The sequence below is a fragment of the Rhea americana genome, unplaced genomic scaffold (assembly GCF_003343005.1).
Source record: "Rhea americana isolate MKP2758 unplaced genomic scaffold, rheAme1 scaffold_51, whole genome shotgun sequence".
NCBI classification, from domain to species: Eukaryota; Metazoa; Chordata; class Aves; order Rheiformes; family Rheidae; genus Rhea; species Rhea americana.
This window is the reverse complement of record NW_028186657.1, coordinates 5,479,336-5,493,388: the sequence shown is the minus strand read 5'-3', so window position 1 is coordinate 5,493,388 and position 14,053 is coordinate 5,479,336. Positions and strand designations below refer to the sequence as shown.

The 14,053-nt window shown below is 65.3% G+C and overlaps 1 protein-coding gene across 1 annotated transcript; it reads left to right on the top strand.

Annotated features, from left to right (window-relative positions):
* Window positions 1–40: 40 nt before the first annotated feature.
* SNCB (synuclein beta) lies at window positions 41–4,579 on the top strand. Its single transcript, XM_085317859.1, has 5 exons — window positions 41–165; window positions 1,866–1,904; window positions 2,234–2,352; window positions 3,145–3,234; window positions 3,812–4,579. The coding sequence occupies exons 1-5, from the start codon at window positions 45–47 to the stop codon at window positions 3,842–3,844; spliced, it is 402 nt and encodes a 133-aa protein (XP_085173985.1). The 5' UTR covers window positions 41–44; the 3' UTR covers window positions 3,845–4,579.
* Window positions 4,580–14,053: the final 9,474 nt, after the last annotated feature.

Sequence of the window (14,053 nt, the reverse complement as noted above, 5' to 3'; positions counted from 1 at the left end):
CGGGCCGGGGGTGAAGCCGTGCGGCCTGTCCCCGCAGAGCCGCCATGGAGGTGTTCATGAAGGGCTTGTCCAAGGCCAAGGAGGGGGTGGTCGCCGCCGCCGAGAAGACCAAGCAGGGGGTGGCCGAGGCAGCCGAGAAGACCAAGGAGGGGGTCCTCTATGTCGGTAAGGGCCTGTCCCCCGCCTGCCCTTGCCTCTCCCTGCCTGTGCCCTTGCCTGTCCCTGCCTGTGCCCATCCCCTGCTGCCCTCGCTGGTCCTGCCCCCCCACCCCACTACATTCCCATGCTTGCTCCCTGCCCTCGCCCCCTGTGCCCACCCCCTGTGCACAGAGTGGGATGGGGACCTGTGGGCAGGGCAGGGTCTGGGGCTTGTCGTAGGGCTAGGACCCCCCCCAACGCCCCCCCCGGCTCCCAGGGCTCTGACTCGGTGAGCCCCACAGCTCCTTGCTGAGGATGTTCTGGGGACTTGAGTGCAGAGGGACTGGAGGCCAAGCCCTGCTTTCAGTGGTTTCCCCACAGCTCAGTGGTCACTGTGCTGAGAGGTATCTGTCTTGAGGAGGCTGGGGGCATGTTTGTGCCAGCCCCCTYGGAGAGGCCTGTCCCTGGACCACATGTGCCATGCACCTGTGCACCCTGCCCAGGCACCCAGAGCTCTGCAAGCCTCTCCCCTGCACCAGGACCGGCAGCTGGGGTTGCTCCCCATGTGCTGCCCCAACTGGGCTGGGGCCACAGGCTCAGCCTGGCCCTGCCGTTCATAACCATTTCCTAGAAGACATCACTGGGAGGGAAGAGGTGGCTCCCCAGCGGGCTGCGCAGGCCCAGCCATGGCTTCGGGCTGGCTGGGGAAAGCACTGGTGACTGCCCCATGGCTTGTAGCCAGAGGGAGGGAGCAGGAGGGCTGGCTGCTCCAGGCCGGCTCCATCCCACTGTGCCCTGCCTGGCTGGAGGGCGCGTGGGCTCTGCCAGAGGGCTCGGGCCCTGGAGCCGTTCCTGTGTCACTGCTCTGCGAGCCTGGGGCCCAGCCTGGCAGCCCTGCAGGGCTGGGGGCAGGAGCGGTGCCCAGGGGGCTCGTCCTGCCCAGGGGCTTGTGCCTGGGACAGGGGTCCAGCAGCTCAAGGAGCACCCCAAGWCTCCTGCCCTGCAGGAGCTGCCCCTGCCTTGCCCTCGTTCACCAGCGCCCTGCTCCCATCCTGCCAGGCGTCCTGAACTGTGCAGGCAGCGTCTCTGAGCTGGAAAGGATGGCAGGGCYGGTGCAGGCAGTGGCAGGACCTGGTTCCTGGGCTGCTCTGACTGCAGCGCTGCCCGCGCTGTGCTGGCATCGATTCGAGGTATTGATCCCGGCTCCTGGAGCAGGCCTTGCTCAGCGGCGCAGCCGGCGCGTGCTCTGCCCGTCTGCGCTCTGGCGTGAAACCAGGCCCCCGGGGCATCTGCCTTGGCACGCGGTTGTGCCGCGAGCTGCCACGCGGCATGGCTCCGGGGCTCGCGGGGCTGGTCTCCTGCCCCAGAGCTGGTTCTTCCTTGCGGCCCCCTGTGCTGTGCCCGTGRGGTTTCCCACGGCCCCGAAGCTGCRGCACAGCAGCCCCGTGCCCTGGTGTGCTGCAACGCCTCCCCGAGCCCCTCTAACTTGCTCCTTGGGAGCTGTGCTGCCCCAGCCCGGGTCTGCCAGGCCTGGGCACCTGAGCAGCAGCATCCGGATGGGCCTCGCATGGAGCCAGGTGGGTGCTCAGCACCCCTGGCTGCCCTGCACAGCGCAGGGGCTGGTGCCCTGTGTGGCGGTGGGCAGGATGCTGCCCCCGGCGTGGCACAGCGCGGGCAGGGCTGCTGCAGCCCCTCTAACCCCTCTCTTTCTCTCTTTCTACCCCCAGGGAGCAAAACCCAAGGCGTGGTGCAAGGCGTCACCTCAGGTACCGCTGCCCTGCCGCTCTCCGGGGTGGGCGGCTGCGCTAACGAGATCAGAGGCTAATTGAGGGGCCGTGATGTCACCCGGCTAAAGCCTCTTACATAACTGGGCCCGCAACAGAGGATTTGTGCCTGCTGCTCGCACTCTGTGCCCAGCTGCAGAGCCACATCCCAGCCCCCTCCCGCAGAGGAGGAGGAGGAGGAGGAGGAGGCAGCAATGGCCTCATCCTGCCCTGCTCCTCCCCGGCCCCCCCCCCGCCCATGCCATGGCGCAGTGGGGGGCCCCTTGCACTCCCCGGTGCGCGACACTGATGCTGGTCCCCGGCCCTTGCAGTGGCTGAGAAGGCGAAGGAGCAGGCGTCCCAGCTGGGCGAAGCGGCTTTCTCCGGCGCCGGCAACATCGCGGCTGCCACGGGGCTGGTCAAGAGGGAGGAATTCCCTGCGGACCTGAAGGTGAGCAGCCCCCGCGGGGGACCGGCGCTTCGCTGCGCCCGCGCAGGGTGGCTGGCGCGTGCCCAGGCCTGGCGGGGATCCCTCCCGCCGCTGTCCCCGCGCCCGCGCCGGGGGCCGGAGCGCCGCCGCGGAGGCGTGCGCGGCTGYGTGCGTGCGTGCGTGCGCGGCTGCGTGCACGGGCGTGCGGCGGTGCACGGCGGCTGCGGGGCCCGCGGCGGCGCAGCGCGGTGCTCCGGCGGGCTGCGAGGTGGCCTGACGGCTGCGGGGAGGGGCGGCACGTTTGCATCTCGCTGCCCCGATGAGCCCGGCGCTTCCAGCTTAGCCCAAAATAGCAACAGCTGAAGAAACGAGGCCACAGCAGCCGCTGCCACCGCGCGGCGGCTGGGGCRGGGGGGGATTGGCAGACACCCCCCCCTTCCCTCCTGCCAGCCGCTCTGCCGGCCCCAGGGAGGGCTCACGTGGCGCCACCCTCCCCGCCGGGGTGCAGGGGGCTCCCGCGGTCTGCCGGCCCCCGGAGCTCGCGGTTACGGCCAGGGGCCGAGGCTGGGAGCAGCGCGAGGACGCAGGTGCCCGGGCTCCCCTACCGCGGGCGCCTCGCGGCACTTGGCACCCTGCCGGCTCCCCGCTGCTGCGTCCCCCCCCGCGCCGCCCCGCCGGTGCCCCCCGCGCACACCTCGCAGCGTTGCCAGCCTCTGCCRGCTCCCCCCGGTCCGGCAGGCGCAGGGCGGGCGGGTGACACGCAGGCGACGTGGGAGGCCGCGTGGGTGGCACTGACGGCCCGTTCCCCYGCAGCCGGAGGAGGTGGCCCAGGAGGCTGTTGAGGAGCCGCTGGTTGAGCCGCTGCTGGAGCCAGAGGGCGAGAGCTACGAGGAGCCCCCGCAGGTGAGGGGACGGGGTGGCATGGGRGGCCGCGAGGTGGGCTGGCGTGGGGCTGGCTGCATGCAGCCACCCGGGAGCCCGTGGCCCGCAGCCCCGAGGTGGTGGGGCCGTGGGGTGGGCAGGCGTGGGGCTGGCTGCACGCAGCCACCCAGGAGCCTGCAGCCCCGCAGCCCCGAGGCCGTGGGGCCATGGCGTGGGCTGGCGTGGGGCTGGCTGCACGCAGCCATCCAGGAGCCTGCAGCCCCGAGGCCGTGGGGCCATGGTGCGGGCTGGCGTGGGGCTGGCTGCACACAGCCACCCAGGAGCCTGCAGCCCCGAGGCCGTGGGGCCATGGTGCGGGCTGGCGTGGGGCTGGCTGCACACAGCCACCCAGGAGCCTGCAGCCCCGCAGCCCCAAGGCCGTGGGGCCATGGGGTGGGCAGGCGTGGGGCTGGCTGCACACAGCCGCCCGGGAGCCTGCAGCCCTGAGGCAGTGGGGCCGTGGGGTGGGCTGGCGTGGGGCTGGCTGCACGCAGCCGCCCGGGCTCCCCGTGCCCTGCCTCCTGGGCTCTCTTGCAAACTTTCTTTTCCYGCCCTGCAGGAAGAATACCAGGAATACGAGCCAGAGGCATAATGGACCCCCGTCCTCGCCTCTTCCACCAGCAGCACAACGAACCGCCGGTGGCTCTCTGCTCCTCCCCAGCCGGCCCCGGCTGGAGCCCAGGTGCCGGGGAGGGTCAGCGGYGCCGCTGCCCCGTTCGCTCACGAGTTCTTCCTCCAGTTCCGTTCCAAGGGACCGTGTCCGTGTCTCCGTGTCGTGTCTAGCCGTGAGAAACCCGTTGTGCCCAAGCCCCGCAGCCCCGGTGCGTGCCCGAGCCGTGGGCGCTGCCCGCAGGGGCTGGCGTGCGTGCGTGCGTGGGTGCGTGTGTCCGTGAAGCCCGGGCTTGTCGCCCTGGGTCCCTCCCAGCGCCATAAGCCCCGGCGGTGCCCTGGAGCGTCTGTGTCTGTATGGAGCATGTTGACCCGCTYGCGGGCTGCTGTACATTTTGCTTGCACGCGTGTCCCTGTGGTTCTGCTCTAGTAATCGTGGAACGACTTTATTTTTTTTTTYYTYMWTTTTTTTTATATCTACCTATCTGTCTATGGGTGGACGGGTCTTTTGCCTTTGTGAGCCCTTGGCACCTGGGCCCGCTCCTCCAGCGTGCTGGGCGGTGGCGGTGCCCGCACCCCCCCGGGTCCCGTAGTGCCGACGCTGTGTTGTGACGTGGCATGGATATCCCCCACCCCGTCGCTCGATGTGCAATAAGAGCGCAGCCGCCTGCGACACGGCTGCCCCCCTGTCCGTGAATAAAGCCAACTCTCRTCTGTAGCCCCCTGGTCCTGGTTGCGGGGTCCCTGGGGGGAGCCGTGGCCTGGTGCGTTTGGGGGAGGGGAAGTGGGGGCTGCGGCAGAAGAACCACCTCTCCTCAGGCAGATGAGGGACTGGGCAGGACTGGTCCTCGTGGAGACGAAACGTCGTCCTGGATGCTCCTGGCTCGCTCCCGGGAGCCGTGCGGTGCTGCAGGCCCTGGCTGCAGGCGTTGGCTGAGGTCCGGGGTGCAGGTGCTGTCCCCACACCACCTGCCTGCTCTCTGGGCTGCAGTGCTGTGCGTCCCCCGGAGAAGGCAAAGGCACCCTTCGGGGCTCAGGACCCAGAGCCTGGAGGAGGCTGGACGTTGTCCTGGACCCCAGCCCTGGTTCCCTCCCCGCTCTGGYCCCTGGTTCTACAAGTTGTGCTAGAAAATGGGGCCCACGGCCGTGGCACGGGCAGGGATGAAGGACGGGGCTGGGCCTACCCCCATGCACCTCAGGTTACGTGCCCTACCTGCGCCGGCTCGCCAGCCTTGTCGGCAAAGAGCCAAGCTGCAGCAGTCAGCGTGGACACACAACGGGCTTGCTGACATCTGCAGATCCCGGCCGTGGCTCTGCTGCTGTGTCGGTGCCGGTCACAGCAGTGCCAGCAGCGCCCGTCACGTGCCCCTGTGTCAASCGGGCCAAGCCGGGCTCCCCCAGACGGTGGCAGGCTAGGATGGAGCAGGGCTAGGGACAGCAAATCCTTCAAGAGCCTGCACGAAAGACGAGCAGCGGCTGACTCTGCAGTTGGTGCCGGGAGCCGGGCTGCCGTCGCCTGGCGCTGCTGGGCCATGTCCCCAGGGCCAGGTCGGGACACCCCTGCTGCGGTTCTCCAGCAGCAGCCTCCTACGACCCTTGCAGCACGCATGGGCTGTCCCTTACCCGAGAGCAAATTGTGCTTTTTTATCCCCTGGTTCGCACGAGCACAGGGCCTGGCCTGCCACCTCTGGGCACCACCACAGCCGGCCCAAGCCCTCGGTGTGCCTCCCCAGGGACTCCTCGCAGTGCCCAGTGTCCCACAGCAGTCCCTGCTGGGATGGTGGGGCTGCACCACCCCACTGCGCAGCTCCCTGCCACCCCTCCGTCCCTGCCCCAAGGGGGTGACAGCATGCGGGCTCTGCGTGGACTGCAGACTCGGCTCCTGGCATCAGGGCAGCAGAGGGGAGCATCTGGGAACGCGAAACAAGTGAGCCAGAATAGCCCTTGGGTGATAGGCACTTACACGACATGGGCCTGGAGCTCAAGGTCAGGACCGTGGAGATTCCCCGAGCCTTGTGCAAGCACTGCTCAGGTGGTGCAGGAGGTGGCAGCTGGGCTCCCGTTCATGCCTGAAGCTGCAGTGGCCGCAGTGAACATGGTTCAAGTTCTTCAGCCCCTCAAAGAAGGATATGGTCACACAAGCTCCATACACATCCCGCCAAGGGCGAGTGTGTGCCTGCTCCAGGCTTGCTGCTTAGGGTGAACCAAGCCTGACGACTGATGTGGGAATCCCTCCYCATCTRCCATGCCTCCCTCCCCATACCTTGTGGCTCTGGGCACAGGCAGAGCTCTGAGGGTCCTGGGATGAACAAATCCTGGTGCCATGGTAGCTCTCTACTGCCTCTGAGCAGAGATGCCAGCTGCTCTGACAGCCCACGTGAGGCAGCACCATTTGCTGTTGGCCCACCAGCATCCACGCAACATCCTGGTGCTGGCTGGAAGCCCCATGATCTACCAYTGCTGCAGCCAGACCAGGCCTGAAGCAGGAGGGTGCAGGAGGAAAAGCACCAAGCCGACTCCACAAGGCCTGGGGCAAGGCAGGGAAACAGGCCAGCCCATACAGCAACTCTGCAGATCCCAGAGCCCGGTGGAGCTAGCCTGGATCTTCATCAGTGCAGCTCAGAAAGGCATTTGGCCTCACTGGCCCACAAACCTGCCATCTCCTTTTGCATTTRGGGATGGACGTACCAAGATGACGAGGATGCTTCTTCGCAGGAACAGTGCGTGTAGTGGRGCCATAGCCAGCTTCTGCAGTGACCTGAGAGCACAAGCAGCACGGAGGTGACATGGGACAAATGAAATGAAAGAACAAGCTAGTGACAGGCAGCTTTCCCTGCTGCTGGGATCCCCTCCACCAGGCCATTTCTAGTGGCACGGGCCTGAGCCCTCGCCTTCCCATGGGAGCTGTTCAAGTTCAGGATCAGCAAAACCTCAGAGCAGCTTTTCTGCACAGGACAGTTAAAAGTTTGTGCTGCAAAAGACCTTYGCTGTGACAGAGTCCCAGGTGCCAGCATGCCCTGTCCCTTCGGAGGAAAATGGTATCTGCAGCAGGTCCCTGCTTGGCTCACTCTGATCTGCCTATGATTGCAGAGGATGGAGAATGTGACCCCTGGGTACCTTAAGACACAACMCATCCCCTGCCCCATAGTGAGGGTCTGATAGAGGAAGGAAGACCGAGTACGTCAGAGGAGCCAGCCAAGCTCATTAGAAAGCTCATTGCTCCCTGTTAAAGGAGGGCAAGGCTACAGGCCTGTAAGCATAGAGCTAGGGGTAGGGTTAGGGTTAGGAGAAAGCGTAGAGGCCCCCGTGGAGTGGGGCTGCAAAGGGCATGCCAGCGGAAATGTGGGGCTGCACCAAGACTGACTGGAGGGCAACTTTCTTGTCAGGGTCGGCAACAGGGGTTGGTGGGCTCCAGCTGAGGCCTCACCTGAGACTAGGGTTAGGGTTAGGAGAGAGAGAAAGCCATTTAGAGTTATGTTACAGTTAGGCTTTAGGCTTCCCCCAAACCCCAGAATTATGACTGACTGTTGGCTCACACACCATCACTCTAGCACAGAGGGCAAAGTGTCCGTGTGGTGATGTGATACCTCCCATGGGTAGAAGCACCCAGATGAAGCTAAGGCTGGGTGCTGTCACTTGCACACTGCAACATGTCGAAGGGCCTACGGGACATGTGTGGCATGGTATGGTGTGTTCCTTCATGCACACTGAGGGTGTGTTTTCCCTCATGAGCTGTTTTTAATAGCAGCAGAGGCAAGGATGTCACAGGGAAGCTCCAAGATGTTGCCATCATTGGACTTTGCTTGTGGGAAGCCAACTACTGTGCCATGGCCCTGGAGTGAGGACAGCCATGTGCTGGGCCAGTCTGGCGGTGTTCAGCACTGCTCTCGGAGCTGGGCTCTGCAGGAAATGGGGGGCAGCACCCCTTCATGGGTGTTTTGGAGAAAGTCACCCACCCTCAGCTGCTAGGTACATGGGCTGGTCTCAGCTTATTTGCTCATAGTCTTCCAGCTCCTTGTGTCCAGTCCTACTGAGACTGCAAATAGCCCCACTGGTGTCCCCAGTGCAGAGGCAGTGGGCTTCATGCTGGTGCAGGCATCCCATGCCATTGTGCCCCACTGCTCCAAAACCCTACAGGAATGCAGAGCACAAGGCTCCTTCCAAGAGGGAGAGGGAGGCCACAGGGGCAAACACATCAAATTGCCCCACTGCTCTGTATCAGGCCATGATTCTGGAGCGTGAGCTAAGAAACAGAAGCAGGAATCGCCTAATCTAGTCCCTGGTGAATGCTTTGGCTGGATGGAGACTGGGACCTGGGAGGACTGAGACCTTCTTAGGCAGTTACAGCACTGTGAGAAGCAGGCCCCATGGGACCAGGGCTCCCAGCTCTGCCCTGCTCTACCACCTCCAGAGCAGCTGGAAAGGGTGTCCCACGTATGGCACATTGTTCAGGCTCTAAGAGCTGGTCTCACTTAGCAAGCAGCTCCCGTGAGAAACACAGTCCTTTTGGTGGGCAACACACAGCATCCAGGTACAACCTGAGCAACACTCCTGCACCTCATGTGGGTGCGACCAGCTACAGAGGTACCAGCAGAGGGAAGGGCTTGCTGGTAGCTTGGTTCTTCTCATAGGAGCAGATATTTGCAGTGTATGTCCTAAAGGGTTTGCTGGCTTGCTACAGCTCCTAAAAGTAAGTTCCTGAGACTGCAAGAACATCTCCCAAACAAAGCAAAATTACAAACGTAAGTAAGGACTTCATCCTTCTCATTCGCTGCAATGTCAGCAAAGCAGAGGAACTTCAGAAAAGGGAAAGGATGAGCAAGGGCAGGGTGATTCCTGGGAGCTCTGTGGGCACCAGCTCTGGGTGCAAGCTTAGCGCAAAGCCTCCTTCCCCATCGCAGAGAGCTGTGCTGGGGAGCGAGTGGTTGGAGGAAAGCATCGCACTGCCAGGCAGCCCACCTGCAGAGTGCCAGGAGCAGACATCAGCCACCCAGCTCCTGGCTTGTTTCTCCCTCCAAAGAGAGGGAAATGCAGGGAACGCCGCCGGCCAGCTGCGGCAATACYCGTGGTGGCTCAGCATTTATCAGGGCAGCAGTTATCAGGGCGGAGAGCAGGAGCTCCTGGAGATACAGCAGGGGGAAGCACTTCACCGCAGTTGGGAGCAGGCCCCAGGCTGCAGGCAGGGAAGCCCTGCCTCGGAGGAGCGGGGAAAGGCARGGCCAGCAGCCTGGCTGTCCCCGTCAGCTCCCAGCCCTTCAGGTGTGGCAGGGAGTGACCAGAGCAAGGCACCACAGGGCACCTGGAYGAGACAGGGGCTGCACTCTCAGGCAGGACCTTTGCAGCGGGTAACGTCCGAGCTCGCCTGCGGCTGGGTTGGGGGGTGATAGAAACGCGAAGCTCTCCCTGGTGTCAGCTCGTTCCACCCAGCCTGGCAGAGCTCCCTGCATCCTGCCACCTCTCCACTCCGCCCTACTGCAGACAGGGGCCAGCGGCAGCTTCTGCTTTATGACYGTTTTTAGACTCGATGGCTAGAGAGAAGCCTTGGAAATGCCCGAGCAGCTGAGCAATCCTGCACCCCAGCCTGTGCGTGCAGCAGGTCTGAAAAATACCCCTAAGGTGCACTAGCTGCCACTGTGCATCCCTCTGCACCAAATCCCACAGAAGCCCTGTCTGTACCAACACTGCCTGCTGCCCGGGCGTGGGCTGATGTGGAAGCTCTCCTGGAAAGCAGAGGCAGAAAGCTCCCACGGAAGCATCATCCCCAGAGCTACAGCTGGGCTGGGTGCTTCCCTGCAGCACAAAGGTCTTTCCAGGCAGCCCGGGTGCAGACCAAGGTGTTCACGCAGTGTGTGCTGCTGATGTAGTCCTCAGTGCCATGCAGGACCCCACGCCTGGGACGTGGGGGCACCCATGGATCCCTTCTGGCTAACGCGCTTTCCTGTCACACAGGCCCTGTGGGACCAGGCAGCAAGAGCAACAGTTGAAGCCTCACCAGGTGCAAGGTGTCTGAGCTTACCTGGTACCCCAGCGTGCGGGTGGAGGTGTCAGCTATCCAGCAGGTCACTCGCTCCCTGGTACTGACATCTGGGGCCAGCCCATCAATCCCACACCTTGTGGAGGTGGAGAATCCATCAGAATCTGTTTTTGCAATTCAATTGCTTTGCCCAAACCAGTGAGACGCATGGGGCAAAGTGATTTCCACAAGCTGGTCATGTTCTAGGACACACCAAATCTTCTGTCTGCAGCATGGTGCTGACCACAAACCAGGATCTCCCCAGCTTTCCTCAGGCATTAACATCATTGGCTTTTGCAGGGTCTTTGCGATGTCCTTTCCCAGCCTTTCAAGCCAGCAACAAGTGCAGAAGCCCTCGTCCCGGGACTAGCATCCTCTGAGCTCTCTGCTGCAAATCCYTTCTTGGCCATCGCTATAGTTCAGTGCCTTACTATTTTTTCCCGCTCATTGCCTGTGCAAGAACATCAAAATGCAGTTGTTATCACAGCCCCCCCTCAAGAAAAAACCCAGAGCCAAGGCAAGCCCCCCGGCAGCAGCAGGCACAGCCCACCGCGACGATGTCTCCGAGCCTGCAGCGTGGTGCGCTGCACCCCAGGCGTTAGTCCCAGCGGCTGAGGACCCTTGCTGCCTCGCAAAGGGGGCCGTGCCCACTCTCACCCCCTCCGGACCCCTGCGCGGGCAGTGCCGCCAGCAGCTGGAGTGTCCCCCCCCCCCACCAGACGCGCTCAGCGTGCGTCTGGTGGGTGCACTGAGCTGTAAATCAGCGCTCACCATCACCACCCCGCCCCGGAGCTGCTTTTCACAGGCGCTGGATGAGTGTTACTCATTACAAACGTCTTCTCCCTGCTTGTCGGAGCGCGTCACCGCGACACACGCAGCGGGGAAGGGCTGTGCCTGGGCTGCAGGCCTGCAGCGGGAAGGGGATGGAGAGGCCAGCACGCGTTTCCTCCGATCRGTCTTCACACCCTCGTTGGTACCACAGCAAGGAACATCCGAAGGAGCCGTGGCAGCCCAGCCAGATGTCCCCACCCGCTCGCTGGGGTGCGAAGGTGACCAGCCAAGCCACGAACCTGCTGGCGAACCCAGCCRAGGGGACTGCTGAGGCCCTGGGATGGCCAGGGGCTGGCAGCCAGGCCCCCGGCATGGGCTGCCCAGCCGCRCGTGGCTCCCTCCGCGTGAGAAGTGGCCTGTGAAGAGCAGCGCCAAAGCCAGGACAGGATACGGCCCCAGCGCCTGKTGCAAATGCCACCAGCCGGAGCTGACTCCATGACAACCCAGGAGCAGACTATTTAAGAAGCGTGATGCTTGAYGCTCCCTGATTAACGCGGACCGCCCAGGCTCCCAGCGGCGCGCGCTTCAGCCACTGCCAGCCCGGCCTTCGCGCAGCAGTGCCCAGAGGAGCGCTCCACGCTTCCCGAGCACCTCTGGTTTCCACAGCCTCCAACAGGATCTCCAACAGGATCCTCTGACGCACTGTATCACGGCCCCATCCCAAGTCCAAGCCACTGACCGCTTTGCATTCCTCACACACTTAGCTGCTACAGCACGTTCACAGGTCGTTAATGCAGCCAGGGCTTCCGCTTCCTCCGCACCAGTTGAGCTGCTGGAACCAGCCCTTGGGAAAAGAGAAAGATGAAATGAAGAGTACCTGCCTTGTCGCCACAAACGGCACAGGGGAAATGTAGGAAGGGCTTTGATTCTTCTGAAGCAGCAGCAGCTGGTTGCAATAGGTGATCAAAAATGATTCAGCTAGACCCGCTCCTTCGGATAACCACAGTTTCCTACAAACCAGCCATCCACAGAGGCAGGCCTGTGCTTTGGAGAGCACCTCCGAGCTGCACAGCCGGGCACGGTTAACGTCTCTGGCTGGCGGTGAGGAGATGGGGAGCTGAGCCCTCTCRGGCTCATAGCAGCAGTAACTGCTTGGAGGGGTGTTAAACCCCCCGGGAGGACGTGGCTTTGGGGTGCCCACAGGGATGGCCACTTGCCACGCAGCTCCGTCCCTCGCCCAGGCGCGGAGGGGGCCGTGCCGGCACCGCAGGGGTGCCAGCGGCCGTGGAGGGCTGAGCCCTCGCACCCCGGGGGGGGGGATAGCGGCTCCGTGGGAGGCGACGGGCAGGACGCCAGCGCCGGGCTGCGTGTGCATGCGTGCTCACGCGTGCACGTGCGCGCTCACGCGCGCGTGCAGCCCCTGTGGCGGCGTGCTGCGTGCCTGCCGGTGTGGGCGCAGCCGGGCGCGTTCACGTGGCTCTGCCCGTGCGCGCGTGGGAGGTGGGGACGCGGCGCRCAGGGAGGGGGCTGCCACGCTACCTGCGCCGGCAGCCCCCTCCGGGGAGGGGTAATGCGCTTTTCAGGCGGCTGACTCCTCCGGCACCACCGCGTGCGGGAGTGCGTTGCCAAGGCGATGGGGACCATCTTACTCATCCTCCTCGCTATTGTTATCCTGCCAGCCCGCGAGGTGCCCGGGTGGGGAGCGGAGGAGGAGGAGGAGGGGGGCCAGCCGGGGAGGAAGGCTGCCCGGCGCGGGAGGGGAAGGGGCCCCGCACGGGCAGCGGGGCCACCCCGGGAGGCCGTGGAAAGATGCTCGGACGTGAGGTGCCGAAGGGGAGAGGAGAGCGGGGCTGCTGCGGGGAAGAGCAGCTCCTGGCAGGGCTGAGAGCAGGGAGTGGGGCAAGCGGGACGGCATGGGGGCCCGCGCCCCATTGCAGGGTGACGGGGAGGGGGGTCCGTTCTCCCTGCTCCTCCCGGGGCTCGGCGTCCAGGCTCGGGTCTGCCCCCACGCAGGGCGGCGCGCAAYGCGAACCCCTCGCCAGGCCCTGCACCATGCCCTGCAGGCACTGCCCCCTCGCTTGGGCTCCTAGCCCCACGGCGAGGCCGCCTGGGCCCAGGAGGCACTGGCAGAGCCTGCGCAGGGTGCGGGGCACATCCCCGGGGAGGGGAGCAGGGGTGGGAGCAGCGGGTGGTCGTAGCCGTGGCCGGGGCGAGCATGCCACGYGCGCCAGGGAGGTGCCGGGCCGGTTGTGAGTACGGTGCATTTGCACCCTGTGCAACACGGGGCTGCCGGCGCGACGGCCCGAGCACGGGGCTGGCTGCTCGGGGTCTCGCCGAGGGGCTTGCGGCGGGGATCTGCAGAACGGGGGATGTTGGCGGCCCGTGCCAGCGCCTGCCTCTGCCTGCTGCTCCCCACGGCTCCCCGACACACAGCAGCGATGGGGGCTGCAGGCAGGCGCCCAGTGCCCCCAACACGCAAACACGCGGTGGTGTGCGTGTGCCCCGCCAGCAGTCACGCGTGCACACGCCACAGCCAGGCCGCGGCAGTGCGTGTCCGCGTGTGCCCGCCGCGGCACACCTGCACACGCGTGTGCCCCACAGCCGGGGTGCCTGGTCCGGCGTGGGGGGGAGCACGCTCGCTGCAGCCCTCGGGGGCCGCGTGGTGGGGCGAGGGCCTGCCTCGCTCTGCCCCGGGGGAGGTGTCACTCCGCTATTTATTTTGATATCCTTCCTCCCTATTTTTAGCATTCGGGGTTTTGTTCCAGCCTCGCTGTTTACTGGAAGGAGCATTTCCACCGCCAACCTCCCCCGTTTCCAGGCAACCAGGTGTGCCAGGCCTGCCGAGCTCCGGCACCAGCGCCGCCGGCACGCTGCCCTATAGATCTATGGGGTGCAGCATGTGCACGGTGCAGGAGGGGGAACACCGGTCTCGGGGTCAGCGTGAACCCCCGTGGCGCCAGGCTCCCGCCCGGGGCTCGCCGGGGAGCAGCGCTCTCCCGGGGCTCTGCCGAGCCCAACGCAGCGAGGCGAGCGGGCGCCCGCCGCGGCGGCGGTCCCGCAGCGCCCCAGGGTTCCCGGACGGAGGGGCACCCTGGCCCTCGGCCTCGGGAGGCACGCTGCTGTCCCCGTAGCGAGGTGCCGGGGGGGGGACGGCTGAGGAGATCCCCCGGCGCAGGGGGTGCGGGGCTGCCGGCGAGGCGAGGCGAGGCGAGCGGAGCCGCGGGGAGGCGAGCGGGTCGCCTTCCCCCCGCAGCGCGAGCAGCAGCGCGTGGGAAGGAGTTAGACAAAGCCCGAGCCCGGGAGCAGAGGCAGCGGAGTTCTCTCCTTCCCGTCCTCCCCCGAGGGTGAGGAGTGCGAAGGAGCGATCCTTCCTCCCCTCCGCGGCTGCTAGCGCTGCAGCCTTCCCCA

Excerpts from the sequence above, each read along its gene's own strand:
- SNCB (XM_085317859.1), top strand. The coding sequence starts at position 45 with ATGGAGGTGTTCATGAAGGGCTTGTCCAAGGCCAAGGAGGGGGTGGTC. Across the intron at positions 166-1,865 it reads GGAGGGGGTCCTCTATGTCG|GGAGCAAAACCCAAGGCGTG; the intron begins GTAAGGGCCTGT and ends TTCTACCCCCAG. Across the intron at positions 1,905-2,233 it reads GGTGCAAGGCGTCACCTCAG|TGGCTGAGAAGGCGAAGGAG; the intron begins GTACCGCTGCCC and ends CGGCCCTTGCAG.